The following is a 21,225-nucleotide window of genomic DNA, read 5'->3' on the forward strand; positions in this document are numbered from 1 at the left end:
AGGGAACCTGACGTGGGGCTAGATCCCAAGATTCTGGGATCATGATCTGCCAAAAGTAGATGCTTAACTGACTGAGCTACCCAGGCACACCCAATCTTTGCTTTAAAGTATTTCATCTGATGCAAGAAGCTACACTGGTTTTCTTTTTGTTTCCATTTGCACAGAATATCTTTTTCATTCCTTCACTTTCAGGCTCTGTGTTTGTCCTTCTGAATTGAGTCTCTTGTTGGTCTCTTTAAAAAAAAATGAAAGGGGCACCTTGGTGGCTCAGTGGTTGAGCATCGCCTTTGGCTCAGGTCATGATCCCAGGGTCCTGGGATCGAGACCCGCATCAGACTTCCTACAGAGAGCCTGCTTCTCCCTCTGCCTGTGTCTCTACTTCTCTTTGTCTCTCATGAATAAACAAATAAAATCTTAAAAAAAAAAAGTCAACATAGCCACTCTGTGTCTTTTGGTTGGAGAATTTAAACCATTTAAATTTAAAGTTAGTATTGATAGGTATGTACTTACTGCTATTTTGTTTCTGGCTTTGTAGTTCTTCTCCACTCCTTTTTTCATTTTCTCTTTTCCATTGTGGTTTGATGACTTTCTCTACTGTTATGTTTAGATTCCTTTTTTATTTTGTGTATTTACCATAATAGTTTGCTTTGTGGTTTTTATGAGATTCACATCTATCATCTTGTGTATGTAATAGTCTATTTTAAGTTCATAGCAACTTAAATTTGAACACATTCCAAACTTTATATTTTTACTTTCTCCCACTCTACAATTTATGCTTTTGATGTCACTTTTTACATCTTCTTAATTTATGTATCTCTTAACTAAGTATTGTGGTTTTAGTTAATTTTATTATATTTGTTTTTTAACATTCTTAGTAGCTTTATAAGTCATTAATACACTACCTTTATTTTATATCACCTTTTCAGTGATAATTTTTGCTTTTTATTAATTTTTCTTTTTATTAATGTAATTTTTTTTTTCAGCTTAAAGAAGTCCCTTTAATATTTCTTGTAAGGCTGGCTTAGTGATGAACTTTTAAAGCTTTTGTTTGTCTGGAGAACTTTCAAGTCTGAGTGATAATCTTGCTGGGTTTTCTTGGTTGGAGATTTTTATCCTTTCATCATTTTGAATATGTCATGCCACAGTCTTCTGGTTTGCAAAGTTTCTGCTGTGAAATCTGTTGATAACCTCTGGGGTTTCCCTTGAAAACAATTTGCTATTCTGTGCTGCTTTTAAGATTCTCTTTATTTTTCATTTTTGACCTTTTAATTAAAATCTGTCTTAGTGTGACTTTCATTGGGTCCATTTTCTTTGGAACTCTCTAGGCTTCCTGGACCTGGACGTGTTTCCTTCTTTAGGGGAATTTTCAGCCATTATTTCTTCAAATAAGTGTTTTGCTCCTTTATTTTCTTCTTCTGGGATTCCCTATAATGCAAGTGTTACTCCATTTGATGTTGTTCCTCAGGTCCCTTATTTTCATTTTTTGAAATTATTTTTTCTTTTTGCTGCTCTGAGTTCCATTGATTTATCATCCAGCTCACTCATCTGTACTTCTGTCTTCCAGTGTATTGAATCCTTCCAGTATATTTTTCAGTTCAGTGATTGTATTCTTCAGCTCTGTGATTTCTCTTTGGTATTTTATGTTTGTTGAAGTTCTCACTGTGTTCATCCATTCTTTCAGGTTTGATGAACGTTTTTATGACCATTATTTTGAATTCCTTATCAGGTAGATTACTTGTCTCCATATCATTATGGTCTTTTATTTTTTTTTTTTTTGAGGTTTTGTCTCATTTTTTGTTTCCTCATTTTGTTTGACTATCTGCATTTGTTTCTATTAAGCAAAACAGCTAGCTATCTTTCTCAGTCTTGAAAGAGTGTTTTGGTTTTTTTTTTTTTTTAAGATCATATTTATTTGAAGAGCAAGAGAACTTGTGTTCAAGCAGGAGAGGGGTAGAGGGAGAGAGAAAATCTTAAGCAGACTCTGTGCTGAGTGTGGAGACCAACGTGGGGCCCGATCCCACAACTCCGAGATCACAACCTGAGCTGAAATCAAGAATCAGTTGCCCAACTGACTGAACCAGCCAGGTGCTCCTTGAAGTAATGGTTTTATGTAGTTTCTGATCCTTCTCCTTCAATATTGCCCTAGCTCTTGGTTGTCTTTTCCACCCTTGTGATTGTCTTAACTGCCTAATTTATTCTTGATATGCCCCCGTTGTTGTGGATGTGCCAAGACTTGTTAGCAATCTAAGAGAAGGAATCTCTTTTAGCATCTCATTTCAGACTAAGCGGAAGCCAGACCTTCAGGCAGCAGCATTTGAAGTGTGGAAATATATGCAGTCCTGTGGGGCTTCAATTGTAATTCCTGTGGGCCTCCAGACCAGAAGATCTGGAGGTGTCTCCAGGGCAACAGTTGGAAAAGTCTGAGCTCCAGACAAGTGTATAACTCTTTCCTGGGAAGTCTGGCCGAGCCATAGCAAGCCCAAGGTGGTAAACAAGTTTGGTGTCTCCCTGAGAGTGCCTTTTTAGCCTCTAGATGTGTGGGAAACTTGATGCCTGTCCTTCAGGCTAAAGCACTAGGCTAAGCAAATAGGTTTTTTTCATAGGAACACTGGGGTAGTGTGTCAGTTTTCTCTCTCTGCAGTGCCTTGGGGGTGGTGGCCTGCCACAAGAGCTGTCTATCCAGTTGTTACAGTCCCGTGCAGCTCTGGAAAGCCAACCCTCTTAGCCACCAGGGCCAGGAGATTAAAAGATGTTACCCGTGTGGATCGTGTGTGACTGCTGGCTTTAGCAAGGCAGCTGGAGAGTGTGGTGGGTGGGGTAGACTCACAGACTTCAGAAAGGGAGCAGAAAAATGTCTGTGATTACTTGTGGGCTTCAACAGTGCTTTGAGTAAGTGCCTTGTCTATGTGTGTGCTCCAGCTTTAGGCTGGAAATGAGAGAATACCAGCTAGGGGCAGGGGAATATCACAACCACTTTAACTTGTGGACTTTAAGTAGGGAGCAGGAGAATTCAGAGACCATTTGCACTTGCCTGCCCTCACCAGAGAGCAGGGGAGTACTCCCAACCTCCCATGCTCTCTAGCCTCAGCAAGTGCCAGGACCACTCACCCCTACATCCCAGCAAGGCAGTGGGACAGTGCTATGTCTGACCTTACTCACCTGTGCTAGCATAGCAGTCTATGGAGAGTGCAGCAGTGGTGTCTGCCAGCCCCTCTGTCTCTGGGCAGCATCTCAGCTGCCTCTCACCCCTCTAATTGATGCCTCCAGATCTGCAAATGATTCTCCTTTACATATAACCTACACACTTCTCAAACTACTGTTTTTTTTGGTGGGTTTTGGGAAAGTGATACCATATAATGAGCCCTCCAAGAGGGGAACCTCACTTTCCTATAGCACTTTGGGACCCCTGGATATTATTAGCACCATTGGTATTCTAAGTTCAGACATTCTAGGGGCTCGTCTTTCTGGTACAGATCTCAGAAGCCAGGGCGCCAGATGTGGGTACCAACCCCTCCTTCCTCTGGGAGACGCACCTACCTGGTAAGATCTTTCCCTCTTGTGTGCCATGCCAGAGGTAGAGTTTTTTGCAAGACTGTATCTTCTTGTCTTATCTATCTAGATGTAATCTTTTTATCCTTTGTTGTAAAGAGCATTTCATCTAGTTTTCAGATCTTTTTAGGAGGGAAATGATCCATATTTAGTTGTAGAAATTGGTGTGTCCATGGGAAGAGATGAGTTCAGGATTTTGACATTTGCTGATGCCAGAGAGCATGGGTAGTTGGAGTGTCCCACCACTCCCTGGCTGGTGCAGGTGAGTGCAAATAGTTATAGTTCTTCTTCCTAGCTAAAGTTGGACCTTTCTCCCAAAAGGCAGAATTTTCATTCACCCCCAGTCATGGACAGCTGATTCAGCAGGGTAGAGATTGTTTTAGTTTGCCTTTTCAGGATGTCTGACCAGTTTTCTGAGATCTTTCCACTTTTTCCTCTTTTGTACTACCAAAAAAAGAATTAAAGGTAGTTTGATTATACAGCTTAGTTTGTTTCTAGCACTCTTCATTTATGTGTATTACTCTGTGATAATGATTAATAATGCCCTCTTTCACTCTTTAAAATTATCCTAGTTTGGATGATAAATTTGAGGGCGTATTACTATTATGTTGTTATGTAACAAGTTACTCTGAAACTTAACTCCTTAAAACTATGTTTATTTCAGTTTCTGTAGGTCAGGAATTCAGGTGTAGCTTAGCTGGTGCCTTTGCCCCAGAATTTCTTTAGAAGTTGCAGCCATGGTGTTAGCAGGAGCCATGTTTTGTTTGTAGTTTTTGTTTCTGTTTTTGTTGTTGTTTTTTAAGATTTATTTATTTGAGAGAGAGAGAGGATGAGTGGGGGAAGAGTAGATGGAGAGGAAGAGAGAGAGCCCTCAAGTTGATTTAATCCCAGGACACCGAGATCAAGACCTAAGCCAAAATCCAGAGTTGGCCGCTTAACCAACTGAGCCACCCCTATGCCCCTAACAGGAGCCATGTTTTACCTGCAAGCTCAATTGGGGGAGATCCAAGCTCACCCATGTAGTTATTGGCAGGATTTGGTTCCATGTGGGCAATTGGACTAAGGGCTTCAATTCCTTGCTGGCTTTGGCTGTGAGCCTGCAGTTCCATTCTATGTGAGCCTCTTCGTAGCACAGCATGGCAGCTGGCTTTTGATACACACACACACAAAACTCTGAAGTGACATCTTATCATTTCCACTGCATTTTGTTTGCTAGAACCAAGTACCAGGAGGTAGGTATCATTGGGGGCCATCTTACAGACTGCTTAACATAGTTGGTCATTCTAATAAAAGGGAAATTGCTTCCATTAATACTTCTCTATAATGGAATGCAACTCATTACCTGTTTTTGTTTTCCTGCAAGAAGACATTTACTTCAGGCTTCTCTTTTTCTTTATAGTGATCAGTACCTGTTTGTACATACAGTAGATTCAACTCTTCTTAATTCACAAACTTGGTATCTACAAACTTTATGCTAGATGGGCCCATGTACATTTTCATATAATATAATCTCAGGATGCTAATAAAGCATAAAATGTAACAGATTTTTAATTTATGCATTTGTGGTGGTTTTATTGCAGCTTTGAATATGTAAAATGAGTTCAGATCCAGTTTTTAAGGTCTTGCTAGGTCATTTGTTTGAAGCCTTGTGCCAAAAGGCAGAGGTCACAGTCTGACCTTAGCTAGCTCTGCTCTCCTTTATGGGCACAGACTGTACTTTGAGCTTTAGCGGGCTGCTTGGCACATTCAGTCAGTTGGAAGGACAGAAGGATCACCATGTCTACAGCTACTGGAAGATACAGAAAGCAATTTAAAAGGGCAAGGGTGTTTTGTTGTTGTTGTTGTTGTTGTTACTGTTTTTAGTAGGCCCCATGCCCAGTGTGGAGCCCAACGCAGAACTTGAACTCACAATACTGAGATGAAGACCTGGGCTCAGATCAAGAGTCAACTGACTGAGCCACCCAGATGCCCCATAAAAGGGCATAGGTGTTTTGAAGTGAAGCCACATCTGGAAAGGACAGAACATCAGAAACCCTCCTAACTTTCTTGTCTCTCTGAGTAAGGAGGGAAGGAAGAACACCAGTGCTTCTCATATTTCTGGAGTAAATAAGAAGTACCCAATACTCCTTACTTTGTTGTTGGCAAGAATGAAGAGCCCCAAGGTTCTTTCCACTGCTACCTCCCCCAGTATCATAGACACGGTCCTACTCATTCCCTTGAGGTCACCAGTATTAAGCTCTTTATATCCATTTACATGAACTACCACAAGAAGCTCAGGGCTCTAGGGTCATTCCTCACGTGCATATAACCCTGTCTTTTTACTTTTCTATCCAGATCCCTTACCTTTCTCTGAACATTTCCTTCCATCTTTTTTGTTTAGACCAAAACTGGAATTTTCCTCCGATGATACTTTTTCCCAGCTTTCTTTTGTAAACTTCTTAGCTAGTGGCTCTTTTTCCTTCTCTGTCTCTCATATCCCTCCTATCCCTGGAGATGGAGATTGAGACTTTATCCTCATTGCTCTTTTCAGACCCTTTTCTTTCCCTTTTCTCTAAACACTCCTGGTAAGATATATCTTATCAGACTCTGCCTTGTGCATCTATAGAACCTCTGGCTCATTCTTCTTCATTTCTTTGAGATTTTAGCTCCTAGCTCAGTCACTTTCTCTAGCACTACTTAAATAATAACTTACGGAAATTTCATTTTTCTTAAAACTGTAGGCTTCCCTGATGATCATATCCTTCATCCTGCCTTGAGGTACTTGTTCCCATAGTCATTTCCTAGACCTTGACCTTACCAATAACTAAAGTTCCTCCATAATCTCAATTTCAAATATCCTGGCCACCACCTCTGTCCTTCCAACCCACTCCTTCTATTGCCCCCATGTCAGCAATCCTTCTTCAGTCCATTACCACTTTTTCACTGGCCTTTAATAGGTCCATCATCATAATCATAACTTTTCATATACTCTCAACTCAGCTGACCCCTTTCCCTAGCTTTGTCATCCTTGTGTGGTATAACTCTGGCTCTGGTTAAATCCAACTCTCTCTCTTTTTTTTTTTTTTTAATTTACAATAGTCATACAGAGAGAGAGAGGCAGAGACACAGGCAGAGGGAGAAGCAGGCTCCATGCACCGGGAGCCTGACGTGGGATTCGATCCCGGGTCTCCAGGATTGCGCCCTGGGCCAAAGGCAGGCGCCAAACCGCTGCGCCACCCAGGGATCCCCCAACTCTCTTTTTCATGCGTCCTTCGGTACATTTTAATGTCGCTGAGGAAAAACATAGCCATGCTGACTGGTCATACTTTAAATTTATAACCATGAACCTCAAGAGGGCTAGTGCTGCCTGGCAGTCCTGGTACATGTTCTTGCCCATTCAGTGTTGTCATCTTCCTCCTTTCTTCAAACCATCCACATCCACACCCACCCTCACCATTGTTTACTCTCTAAAAATAGAAGTACTCACGGAGTGTCCATAAATGCACACTACCATATCTATCTACTTAATTCTCTCTGGTCATTGTACCTCCCATAGTTCTACTTGACCAATAAATTCCTTTTTCTCTAAATATTCATGAACATTGTTTCAAAGTTTTCCCCTTGCCCCAATGCAGCATGTTTTTCTCTCTGGTAAAAAAACTTTTCATCAGTGAAGAAGTATGCTCTCATTTATTTACATCTTTTTTAAAAAATGCTTTCCTGACTCCACTTCTCCCTGTAGCTACTACTGTTTCTTCATTCTCCTTTACAAAATGAAACTCCTTGAAAGAGTTGTCTGTGTATACTTTCTCTGATTCTTCTTTTCCTATTCATTCTGAAGTCCTCTTAAAGCAGGCATTGGCTTCACCACTCTGCCCATACTTTTGTTGTCAAGGTTGCTGATGACCATCATATTTCTGTATCATGCCCTAATCATCATCTTATGCTATACTTTATTAATAAAATTTGTATATTTGTTACTTTCTCCTTGAAACATCCTCTCATTTGGCTTCTTGGAATTCTGCTTGATCCAAGTGCTCCAGTGTTTAGTCTTCTGGCCTTGCTTTATCCATGTAAAGTGAACTCCCTTAGTGGACTCATCCCATTCACGTGCTGACAATTTCCTGATTGTATCTCATGCCTACAGCTGTCTCCTAAACTCTAGATTCATATATCTGGTTGCCAATTTGACATTCTCATTTGGATGGCTAATAAAATTCTTAAACCTAACGTGTTCAAAACAGAATTTTTGGGGCATCTGGGTGGCTCAGTAGGTTAAACATCTGCCTTTGGCTCAGGTTATGATCTTGGGGTCCTGGGATTGAGTCCCATGTCGGGTTCTCTGCTAGTGGGGAGTCTCTTTCTCTTTTTCCCTCTGCCCCTCCCCTGCTCATTCTCTCTTTCTCTTAAATAAATAAAATCTTAAAAAAAAAAAAAAGCAAATGAATTTTTGATCTTCTCAGTCTTCGTCATCTAATTAACTGTGGCTATCATATTGGACAAATTAGATGCTCAGGCAAAAACTTTAAGTATTATCCTTGGCTCCTCTCTTGTTTCACACCCCACATCTGTTGTATTGGGACAGTATATCCAATTTGACAGTCATTCAACTTCAACATTTATCTGGAATCTGAGTGCATTTTATTACCTTGAAAACTTGTTCTAGTCCAGGTTACCATCATCTCTCTGAAATGACAGCATTTGTGATATTGAAATAGCCTCCTACCTAGTCTCCCTACATTTTTCCTCTAGCCCCTCCACACATTTGTCTATTCTAAGATTGTATCCAGAATGATATTTTTAAAACAAGTCAGTTCATGTCTCCTTTTTCCTAGAACTCTAATGGCTTCCCAACTCAAACCATAAAAATAAAAATCCTTGCAATGATCAATAGGGGTTTATACTAGCCCTCTTCAGTGGAAAAATAACACAAGTGAGACGTGTAATTTTAAATTTTTCTAGAAGCCATGTTGTAAAAGTAAAAAGGAAATGTAAAATCTTAATATATTTAACTTAAACCAATATATTGAAATGTTATTTCAACAATAATCAATGAAAGGAATTCTTAATTATTTTAGTTTTTTACATTAAGGCTTCAAAATCTGGTATGTATTTTATACAATTTGGATGCCAGATTTTGATTGGGAATACTTGATTGGCATGTAGGTTTCATAAAATTTACAGTTGAACAAGTAGATTTATATAACCAAGTAGTTCTAAATATTTTTTCTTTCTTTTTTTCTTTTTAAGTATTTTATTTATTTATTTATTTATTTATTTATTTATTTATTTATTTATTTATTTATTTATTTATTTATTTAATGATAGTCACAGAGAGAGAGAGAGGCAGACACAGGCAGAGGGAGAAGCAGGCTCCATGCACCGGGAGCCCGACGCGGGATTCGATCCCAGGTCTCCAGGATCGCGCCCTGGGCCAAAGGCAGGCGCCAAACCGCTCTGCCACCCAGGGATCCCAAGTATTTTATTTATTTATTAGAGAGAGAGAGAGAGCACAAGAAGGCGGGAGCGGCAGGCAAAGGGAGAGGGAGAAGCAGGTTCTCCGCTGAGCAGGGAGCCTAATGCGGGGCTGGATCCCAGGACCCTGGGATCATGACCTGAGCCAAAGGCAGACTCTTAACTGACTGAGCCAACCAAGTACCTCTCTTAAAGGTTTTCTAATAACTGAATCCAGCATTGGTTTTTAAATTTAAAATACTAAAATTCAAAAATTTTAAATACAGTTTTTAGCCACATTTCAAATATTCACTAGCTACATTAAGCCAGTGGCTATCATATTGGACGGTGTAGCTCTTTATCATCTGGCCCCTCTTCTCTGACCTTATCTCCTGTGTCTCCTTTACTCATTCTGCACCAACTATAATGTCCTCCTGTTGGATCATAGCAGACACTTCCCATTTCAGAGCCTTTGCATTTGGTTTTCTCTTTGCCTAAAAAGTTTTGCCCCCAGGTGGCTGCATGACTTCCTCCTTCATCTTCTTCAGGTCTTTGCTCAAATGTCACCTTCTTAGAGCAGCTTTCCCTGAGCAGTTTGTTTAATATCTATACTATTTGCCTTTTGTCTCAAATTCTTACATTTCCAGGTTGCCTTTTGAAAGAAGAGAGAAGAGGGCTGAGAAAGGAGAGGTGACCTGATCTACAAAAGGAATCAGTGAAATACAAGAACTATCCCATACAGACAAATCAGTGAATATGTTAGGCAAAAGTGCAGAGTAAATACATGAATACATGACTATATATCCTCAGCCCACTGCTACCTAGGCATCTCAGAGGATTGTTTTGTGTGTGTGTGTGTGTATACATGACTTGACCCCTTACTCATTGTAAGCTCCTTAAATGCAAAGTTCTGCTATAATATCCTTTTGTGTCTTCTTTGGCACCTTGCATAGAACTTTGACCAAAAGACAATCTGTACTCCAATTTTGGGCCACCTATTGGTTAGCCTTTTGTGTTTTATATTCTTGGCATCTTCCCTCCCTTCTTTCTCGCGCCAGCAACTGGTATATGTTTGCTAATATTGGTATGTGTGTGTTGGCTTCACATGGTCTATGCATATGGTTGGGATGCTGATTCTTTCCTTGTCCAGTCTTGTGCACTCTTTGTTTTCCAAAACTAACTCCTCTAAGGAGTCTTCATCACTGATTCTCCCTCCTAGTTTATTAACTCCCTCCTCAGTGCTGCCTGTATGTGTGTATACTTTTTTTATTCTAGTAGGGAATATAAACATGTAAACATAATTACAATAGAAAATGAATTCTTGACGGCAGGAATTCAGTGCCTTGCATATAGTAGATACTCATGTGCTTGTAAAATTGAATGAACCAGGTCCAGGTACAGAGCAGTAAAAGAGAGTTGCTGTTATTGGGCAAAACTTATGTTGTTTAAGATACAGATCTTAAACCCAAGTACTTTTTCTAAACCACATTGAGAAGCAAGAGATGCAGAGCTGTGAGAGAATATGTGAAAAGGAACAGTAAAATCCAAGATCAGCTCCTATATAGAAGGGAGGCTAAAGATCTGAGGTACTTAAAGGAACTGGATATGTTGGAAAGCCAGGGGAGCACGTGTGTACAAATGGAGTGACAAAATTCATCCATTTGTATTACAGGAATACTATTTTCAGTTTTACTCTGGCTTTTGCTCTTGATATATTATTTCTTGATGTAGTTGTACAGTTGTTTGTGTCCCTACTTAAACTTTGATAGTCTGACATCAGGGTAAAAGATCCATCCCTCATTTGTTAACTAAGGAATTGGGAGAAATACTTTTTTTAAAATTATAAACCTTAAAAAAAATTTATTAGAGAGAGCGAGCGTGTGTACAAGCAGGCGGGAGGGGCAGAGGGAGAGGGAGAAACAGACTGCTGAGCAGGGAGCCTGACATGGGGTTCTAGACCCTGGGATCATGACAGCCAAAGGCCGATGCTTAACTGACTGAGCCACCCAGGCACCCTAGGGATTGGGACAAATACTTAAGAATCCTTCTAACTCTGTGGTTCTGTTATTTTGAGTAAACCAAATCCTGTTATCAGGTACTTTAATGGTATCCTGTTGGGCACAAGTCTTTCTACCAGTTTTGCTTGTTTGCTGACCCTGTTCTTTATAAATAGAGTACATACTAAAAGTAGGTATTCAGATTGCCTAGAGGATATTTTAGTAGGAGGCTCATAAGAGGAAAAATGTTTTGATTTTGAATTAATTCTATTATCAGAAAATCAGAATTTATGCAGTTTTTCCCCAGAGATATTTTTGGTGACTCAGAAGTATAAGCTGGCACTGTGTCTTGTCAATTAACTGTTTCTGATCATGGGTTCTGGGTAAACTGGAACAGTATTTTTTCTGCTTGATGCTAATTATTTGCACATGGGTGTAGTACATGAACATATTTCAGCAGGCATCAAGAAAGAAACAGAAGGGGGAAGCCTGCGTGGCTCAGTGGTTGAGCTTCTGCTTTCAGCTCAGGGCCTGATCCTGGAGTCCCGCATCAGGCTCCCTGCAGGGAGCCTATTTTTCCCTCTGCCTATGTCTGCCTCTCTCTGTGTATCTCTCATGAATAATAAATAAAATCTTTGAAAAAGAAACAGAAGGGACGAAAATTCTTTTTTTCTGGTTCCAAAACATATGTTCTTTGTTTTAAAAAGTGGGGCACCTAGCTGATTCAGTTAGTAGAGCCTGTGACTCTTGATCTCAGAGCTCTGATTTTGAGCTCCACATTGGGTGTAGAGATTACTTAATAAAATCTTTTTTGGGCAGCCTCGGTGGCTCAGCGGTTTAGCACCGCCTTCCACTTGGGCTGTGATCCTGGAGACCTGGGATCGAGTCCCACATCGAGCTCCCTGCATGGAGCCTACTTCTCCCTCTGCCTGTGTCTCTGACTCTCTCTCTCTCTCTCTGTCTGTCATGAATAAATAAATAAAATCTTAAAAAAATCTTTTAAAAAAAAGTAATGAAAAAATATAAAAAATATTGCCCAAATAAGTATTACAAGAAATAACATAATAGAGCAAACTCCACAATACAAATAAAGGGAGGTGTCTCCCTTTGCTTTTTGTTCTAACTCTCCCCATTCTATGTAGCTTCAGGCATTTCAGACTCAATAACTCTGTTGGACTTAATCTCTCTCTTTTTTTTTAAAGATTTATTTCTTTATTTGAGGGGAGATGCAGTGCTCCATCCCAAGATTCTGAGATCATGACCTGGAGCAAAATCAAGAGTTGGACGCTTAACTGACTGAGCTATCTTGGCGCCCTTAAATCTCTTTTAATTCTTTTTAATCTTTTTTTTTTTTTTTTTTATTCATGAGAGACCTGGGGGGTGGGTGCAGAGAGGCAGAGACATAGGCAGAGGGAGAAGCAGGCTCCATGCAGGGAGCCCGATGTGGACTCGATCCCGGGACTCCAGGATCACACCTTGAGCCAGAGGCAGACCCTTAACTGCTGAGCCACCCAGGCAATCCCTCTCTTAATTCTTAATTACTTTTCCCTCACAGAAACTGCGACAACTTTTTTACTTTAGTTTTTTTTTTTTTTTTTACTTATGTCTGCTTCCTATCAGTGTAGCTTCTCTGCATCAGTCTGAAAGCCTTCCTCTTGAATGTGGACTACCACTCTTGAACTTTTTATGAAGTGCTTCCCCTTTCTTCCTTGCTGAGAGCCAGATTTTCTGTCCCATTAGTGGGTACTAAACAGAAGCAATGTTCTTTTCTGTTGTTCAAAGGTGACATCCATCAGTTGATTAAGAAACTTACCTTGCTTCTTAACACTTACGCCTAGTTCTTCTGTTTGCAAAGCTTGCAGGGCTTACCACAAAGTTCCCACTGTCTAGTTGTGGTTTTAGTGAGAACTAGGTATTTTCTTTCTTCCTCATCTTGTCACAGCTTTTCTCAGAATGATTTAATGTAGTAAGTATTTTATTAGATTAAATAGCTATTTGATGTTGTGGGTGATGCTGTGAATTTGTGATTTGCATGGCTTCAGATGTCATAATTTTTCCCCCCACTTTCTAGGAAGTAACAGCTAGCAGTCGCCACTATGTTGACAGGCTATTTGACCCTGATCCCCAGAAAGTTCTACAAGGTGTCATGTAAGTAGTATGTATTTAAGAGTCTATCAAAAAGTCTTTTGTTTTTTATTAGCCTTGTTTGTTTTTGTGTTTGAATTTGCCAAATATTATAATTCTGAAAATGCAGAGTTAAAACTTTTTTCTTCTGTTTTAGAAAGATTCCCTTGACATTCATGACTTTAATATTGTACTGTAAAGAGTTGTCTGATAGTTGTTCACTGCCATGATTAACTTACTTTTTTGTAGAATACTTGTTTTACCATTTTAAAACATTTTTTAAACATATTTTTAATGAATGTTTTTGTGACTTTAATATCCAACAAAGGCAAGGGAATAAAATTGATACTTTTTTATAATTGGAATGGGGTGGGAGAATATGTCAGTATAGGTTTTTTGTTTGCTTTATTTTGTTTTTGATTAACTCAGTGACTGTAAGGGTTGAATTTCCTACTGATATTTTAAATCTTAGAATTTAGAAAGCAGTCGTTAGAAAATTTAAACTCTTGATAACTTGAATGCCCATTTTTTTCTCTCCATAATCCCCTAATATTTAGTGAGAGGAAACATTTTTAAGTAACATACCTGAGGTGATAATACTTTTAAAAATTCAGATAAATGTGATAAGATTGCAAGTAATTGAAAAATGAATTCTCTATTCTGAGAGTAGATTATCATGCTGTCAACATGTGACTTCTAGGGAAGAAGTTCTAGCCTGAGACTTCTCTTAGGGTTGACAAGCATGGAGTACCGACAGGCCTGAACTGTGTCCAGGGGAAGGAAGAAACCAAAAAGGGTCAGGATGTTTGGTATAGCAGTAAAGGCACACAGAAGTCCCTTTATTCTTCTCTTATCCTGTTAGTGTTATCAGCCAAATGGTACTTTCAGTTTAACTTTTGCTCAGTCATGGCAAGGCTTTATTTATAGAAGTATCTACAGATTGTAATTCTTAATCAAACCACTTCCCCCACCCCAACAAAAAAGGGCAGTGTAGAAGGCACATCTTAGGGATGTGGATTTGTAGAGTGGAGGCAAGATTAAAACGAGTCAGGCTGCTTGACTATTCAAATTGAGGTGGAAAAGAAGGTGAGGACTTGGATGTAGACCCACTTGGCATACTTGACACCTTACTTCACATTTTCTCAGTTTATAGGAACAGGAGATTACAATTTTTGTTTTATTTTGTTGACTTTGCCTTTGTCCCCTTCACTAGGAGGCTTTATCATGATTTAATCAGCCCTTTTGTAGGCTAGTTTGATTATTACCAGAAAAAGTGATGACTAAATCCTAAATGATATCTAGAATTACTAATACAGAAAATTCTTGCTGTGTGTGGGGAATGTCTTTCTAAGGAGGAGTGTTAATTAAAACTATCCCCACAACTAATTTCTGTGTATGGGTACAACCTAAACTGATTTATTTAACAGATGGATTTTAGACATTTATTTAAGAATAATTTAACTTTTAAGACTTTTAATTTAAAATTTAATTTAAATTTTTAATTTAATAATTAAGACTTTTTAGTTAGGACTAAACTTTGTCACTGTCTGAAAGTTAATTGTACGTAGTCAAGAGAATGAAAAGTAAACTATATTTTTAACATTTTATTCTTAAATAAATGTCTAAAATCCATCTGTTAAATAAATCAGTTTAGGTTGTACCCATACACGGAAATTAGTTGTGGGGATAGTTTTAATTAACACTCCTCCTTAGAAAGACATTCCCCACACACAGCAAGAATTTTCTGTATTAGTAATTCTAGATATCATTTAGGATTGTTCATTAAGTAGTTTAGTTGAAAATGTCAGACCCATTTAGTGTTCCATGAATGATAGATGATGATGTTGTATCATTATTTTTATTGATTGCTACAGTGGTTGTTTAGGAGAAAAGCTAATTTTGTCAGTCAGGATTTCTGCATGAAAAACTTATCTTGTATCATAAATGAGTAGCTAATTCAGTTGTTACTTGTCATTTGAAATTTGTCATTTCCCAAAGAACGCTGTAGCTTCTTGAGAATTGATAAATAAGGCATAAAAAACAATGGAAAGAGTATATTACAACAAACCAGCTAAGGTGAAGTTTAATGGCCTTAGTGCCTCTTTAAAAAGTTGTCAAGTCTAGGACACTTAAGCTAGCTAAAATAGATTAGCAAGATTTTTGTGGAGAGATGGTGGAGTACAAGGAGTATAGGCTTTGGAATTGGACAAGAGGTTGAATTCCTGGTTCTGACGTTTCCTGCTGGAGGCCTTTCCTAGCTGTGTGCTGGGGCAAGTTACTTAATATCCTTGAGCCCCAACTTCATCATCCATAAAGGGAGGGTAATATGCCCATCTTGCCAAGTTATAAGAATTAAGTCAAAAACATAAAATCCAATGCCTAGTATGTTGTAGATAATCCACAGATTGACAAGTGCTAATCATTACCCTAATTTAAAACAACCTCAAAAATAAAATTTTTTTCAAAGAGAAAAAAATAATATCAAACATTAAAAACAATTCAAACTGGTGGAGATAAGGGAGAGGGGCTAGAAGTCTTGATTCAGACAAGAGAATGTAAGTGATAACATATAAACATGATTACTATTTACAATAATAAAATCTGTGTAAAGTTGGAAAGGCACGGATCACCCCAAATCTTTTTACTTTATGACAGAATAGAGCTACCCTTATATGGATGTGTAGTGTGATTTGATAAAGTGTCCTTTTCTCCAGAGAGAAAAATTTATTCTTTCTGACTTAATATTTTCCTAAACTTTGTCACTGTCTGAAAGTTAATTGTACGTAGTCAAGAGAATGAAAAGTAAACTATATTTTTAACATTTTATTCTTAAATAAATGTCTAATACTGTCTTGTCTAATACTGGAGTAATACAGTATTGGTGGAAGAAAGAGGGAACCAAAATGAGGTTTAGAAAAAGAGTTGACCAATTTTTTTCTCTTTTATACACATTACACAGCCACCATTGAGTCATACAGAGACCATTACTAGACCAAAATAGGTAGAACGGAAGTAGCCACAGAGTGTAAACAACCAAAAGTACCCTACCAACTTTAAGAAAGGAGAAGATAGAGGCTGAAGTAATCAGCTTTGAGTCCAAAATATCCAATTGGAAAGACATTTAAAAATTGACGACTAGCTTTAGTTTCAGGACAACCAGAGTTTTTCATTTTTCTAGCTATAAGTTTGATTTTCTTGATAAGGATTGTTAGCATATAAAACATATCATCAGGAAAAGCACAATTGAAGAAATTAAAGGCAAATAAGGACTTTTCATCATGGTCTATAATCTAGAGCCATAGTCCTACCCGTACATCTAGGGAACTTCTTTGTAGCTAACCCATGTCATAAAGGACCATTTTACAGAGTTGGTGAATGTGGCCTTGTTGAAAAATAGTATTAAGTAACAGAAGTGCTTAATAGTTGCTTAATAGTGCTTAATTGTTGAAGAGTGAGTTCTCTAGAAATAATTATTTTGTTAGTGGTACAATATTTGCTATAAATTTAAATGATCCTATTGAACCAAAAGTTTGAATACAGAATCAGATCATAAAAGAGCAAAGTTTCAAATGCATAACTGAATAGAAGATCATTAGATAGGAATAAGATACGAACAGAAAACAGGGAGGTCATTTGTTAAAAAACAGTTACAGGATATTTTTTGAAGTTTATTCTAATGTGTTAGCTCAACCACATTAAATCTCATAGTTGAAGCTTTTAACTGTTTATGTAGATGAAGTCAAAGCTGCTTAGCACTGTGGGTTTTTTTTTTTAACATTTATAATAAATTACGGCACCTGATCTGGTTTTTACATGAGTGAATCTCCAGGAAAAGATCAGCAGATATCCCTATGTCACCCTGTGTTGAAGGACAAAAGATCAAATAAGCAAATGTGGCTGGCTTTGTAGTTTCCAAGCCGAATAGAACTAGGAAACTAGACTGGATCTCTTGGTAAACTCAGGCAGGCAGTTGAAGGTACTGTAGAATTGGTGGGTGATTTTCACCAAGTATCCACTTCTAAAAATTATTTTCTGGAGTATTTTAATATACTGATGCTGTAAGTTTATTTTGGTAATGATTACTTGATTTTTCTAGTTCCAGGAAATTATGTACCTCTGGTTTTAGTAGAACATAGACAAGTTCTCTTTTTCTTGCATTAACTAAAGATAGGAGCTTTTATAAAATGAAGACTTTGAATTTTGAGAAATTTTTAATTAAGGGATAAGTTTTAGGATAATTCAAAAGAAGTAATCCTATCAGTTGCTTTTAAAAGTGTTACAGATAAAGATAACCATATACCAAATGAAATGGAGTGACTGAGTCTTACTTGTTTAAACTAATCTGAGACAATTCAGTCTGTTTAAAAGGGTGGCAAGTTTTTCCAAAAATTGCTAGATCAGATTGACATAGTTTTATGCGCAGATGGATATTTGTGTGTGATACCATGTTTGTATACATGGTATTAACTTTGAATATCAAGAATAGCTGTTAATTTGTATGCGTGTGTGTGTATAGGTGTATATATTGTTTTGTTGTATTTGTAGAACATTTAAATATATGCTGTCGTATTATAATGTAACATTTTTTATGTTCTTTTTTTTCATTTTTTTATGTTCTTTGGAATGATTATATGTATTAAAAATATTTATAAATATGCCCTAAAATATTGTGGCATTTATTTTAATGCAGTTCCTACATTTTACGCTTCCTTTTTGGAGAATGTAAGGTGATTTGTAATCACACATTGATAAAACAGAGTTAAATACATTTCTGATTTCTAAACTAATATTTATTCAAACTGGAACTGTATCTAACACCACATACATTCCAAGAATCTACACAATAGGGTAGCTTGTATATAAAAACTGAATTCCAGCAATTCTCAGTTCCGTTCAATTTATATGTATAGTAGGTGCCTAATACATGCCTCAGTTGATTTGAAATGGGAAGTTCACTATAAATTCCTCAAGTACCTCCTGGATCAACGCCTTATGTTAAAAATAGCTTCGGTTTTTTTAACAGTATCACCAGTATCTAATTCTTTACAATTGGCAGTTCACCTGTGTCAATAATAACTTTAATTAGAATATGAGCATATCTCATTTCCTAACCATGCTGGAATGTAGAAAGCTTATGGTACTTGGATGTTTGGATGTTACATTCTCCAAAAAGGACATCATAATTAATTATATTACAGGGACAGAGCAGTGAGTATGTTTGTAATTTCCCAAGTCCAGATAATTTTATAAATTGTTTACCATGTTGCCTTATTCTGGCTACCTACAAATGTATATTTTCTCCTTATTTTACGGATGTCTTATGACCAGTGAGTTTTCAGAATTCAGTCAAACTTTATACTCAGATTGTAGTTTTCAGTATCCAGTGTATTTTTGGGCTACTTCACACCAATTAGACCAAGGATTGAATATACAGTATTCCAAACAGGAGCTTCTTCAGGTAAGTGAAAAGTAATACTGGCTCAAAGTGAAAATAATATAATTGATCTTTAGCTTGTGGCTCCAGCCTTCTGTGATCTTAAAGATAATTTTCTGTTTTTAGTTACTAGGTTTTCATTTAAAATTTATGCTGTTTGACTGACTGAAACTGTTTCTCCAGCAGGTCTAGATCCCAGTTCTTTAAAAACAAAATTTCCTGTGTCTTAATTGTAAAGTGCAGGGTTTACTTTCTCTCTTGGTTTAAAATTTTTTTTTCCCTTTGGAGAGGGAGGGAGGGAGGCAGGTGGAAGGGGAGAGGGAGAGGGAGAAAATCTTAAGCAGGCTTCATTCTCAGTGCAGAGCTTGACAGAGTGCTCGATCTCACAACCCTGAGATCATGACCTGAGTTAAAATCTGGAGTTGGACATGTAACCGACTGAGCCACCCAGGCTCCCCAATTTTCTCTTGGTTTTGATCACTATCCTAATTTTATAATTTAGATAAAAGTTCTGGTAGGCACTGTGCATGTTGGTTTAATATTTGAGCCTTTTTCTCTACCACACTGAAAATTAATCTTTCAGAGTAAAGAAAGGAAGTAGAAAGGTTAGCCTCTATATAAAAGTAGATGCCTTTTGAGTCCTTTTATTAATGGAAAAATAAAAGTTTCTAGCTAGATTTTAGCTGAGAATGTTCTCTGGCAAATTCATTTTTATAACATCTTAATATTGGCTTCTTCTCCCGTCCTCCAAGAGTGGGATAGCCTCAAGGCTTACTTTTTAACTTTTCAACCTGGGTATTTTTATCTCACCTCAAATGTAATTCACTGTGTCCAAAATCAAGATAGATCTTTGTCTCCTTAAGGGATTTATTTTCTAAGCTTTCTAGTGTTCTCTGCATCCAGGAACTCAGACTTAAAGTAGTCAAAGAGATGTCACATACCACATTTCCTAAACCCATCAAATCGCCTTGTTAACTCCTTTCTCAAAATGTTCTCTGTATTAGTGATTCCTGTGGCTGTCAACCTAGTCAGTCTCATATAACCAGACACCTGGATGGATTGCATAATTCCTTCAACAAACATTTGAGTGCCTACCACGTGCTAGGCATTTGATAGGATGAGAGTATGTAAGACTGAATGGATCTGGAAGATCCATAAGTCTAATGAAGGAGTCAGGTAGCTAAACAGATAGTCTACCATAGTTTGGTTAGTGAACAGTTTAATCATAAGCCAAGGGCAGTCTTGGGATCACACAGGAAGGGTATCAGCCATGTAGTTGCCTCTCTTGACTCTAGTATTCTCTGCATTCCTATCCATCCCATATTCATCTTATCGTCCTTCATAACCTTTTTTCTGATGGAAACATGATTGTTCTTTAATCCATTCCACCTTATTTTGTCTGTTCTCTTTATCACTTTTCTTTATGCTCTGCTTAATGTTCCCACCTTAAAGGGACACTTCTTTTCAGTCCAGGCTCCTGGTTCTGCCCTAGAAACATGATATATTCATTTCTAATATGGTGTTCTATAAATGGCTTTTCCATTTGCCCTTCCCATTCACTATCCAAATCCTGGCCATTTTCTAAGATTGATTTAGTTCCTCCTGTTGCTTCAAAACCTGTTAAGTGGGCAGCCTGGGTGGCTCAGCGGTTTAGCACCGCCTTCAGCCCAGGGTGTGATCCTGGAGACCCGGGATTGAGTCCCACGTCGGGCTTCCTGCATGGAGCCTGTTTCTCCCTCTGCCTGCATCTCTGCCTCTCTCTCTCTCTCTCTCTCTCTCTCTCTGATGAATAAATATTTTTTTAAAAAAAACCAAAAAACCAAAACAAAGCCTGTTAAGCTTGTCGGATCATCTACTTAGCCCTGTAAGCACTTGATTTAGCACCACCACCTGCATGGAGCCTGTTTCTCCCTCTGCCTGCGTCTCTGCCTCTCTCTCTCTCTCTCTCTCTCTCTCTGATGAATAAATAAATAAAATATTTTTTTTAAAAAAACCAAAAAACCAAAACAAAGCCTGTTAAGCTTGTCGGATCATCTACTTAGCCCTGTAAGCACTTGATATAGCACCACCTTACATTGCTAGTGTTATTTTAATCTCTTAAAGGAGATTGTAAACTCTTCAAGCATCACATTGTGTGATGCTCTTGTATCCTTCATAGAGCCTAACATTGCTGAGCTCAAAGCTTAATTGTTGAATTTCAGTAGTATATAAGGAGGGCATTTTTTTCCTCTAACATTAAAAGTTGGTAAATACATGATATATATTTCTTTGATCTACTGGGAAGAGGATGTCTTTAATTGAAAGCTAGAAATGCTTTTTCATTTTGTATAAAAATGTAAAATTGAAACACAGGAAGAAAAGGAAATACGTTAGCTCACTTTTCGATCAGTTTGTTCTGAATGCCTGATGGTATGCTAGAGGTAATGGAAACAACACTTGGCATAAAAGACACGGGTTGAAACTGGCTCTGTCATTTAATGTAGAGCTCTGAGAAAAGTCCTGAACCTGAGTCTTAGCTTCCTCATCAGTAAAATGGGGTTAATATTAGTCAAGGTTTTGATGAATAGTACATAATATAATGGATATGGAATGCTTTGTAAACTTCAAAGCAATATATAAGGTTTTCATAATTTTGTTGTGCCCCCATCTTGGATAATTTGAGTTTGTATTTTATAAAAATGCGGATTT

The 21,225-nt window shown here is 37.8% G+C and overlaps 1 protein-coding gene across 1 annotated transcript in view; it reads left to right on the forward strand.

Annotated features, from left to right (window-relative positions):
* ARMC8 (armadillo repeat containing 8) overlaps nt 1-21,225 on the forward strand; it is a 105,789-nt gene that overhangs the window by 16,787 nt on the left and 67,777 nt on the right. The window contains exon 2 of the mRNA XM_055321151.1: nt 13,051-13,127. Within this exon, the coding sequence (XP_055177126.1) occupies nt 13,051-13,127 (77 nt within the window). The remainder of the gene's footprint in view (nt 1-13,050; nt 13,128-21,225) is intronic.

This window comes from Nyctereutes procyonoides, unplaced genomic scaffold (assembly GCF_905146905.1).
Source record: "Nyctereutes procyonoides isolate TBG_1078 unplaced genomic scaffold, NYPRO_anot_genome, whole genome shotgun sequence".
In the NCBI taxonomy this organism is placed as follows: domain Eukaryota; kingdom Metazoa; phylum Chordata; class Mammalia; order Carnivora; family Canidae; genus Nyctereutes; species Nyctereutes procyonoides.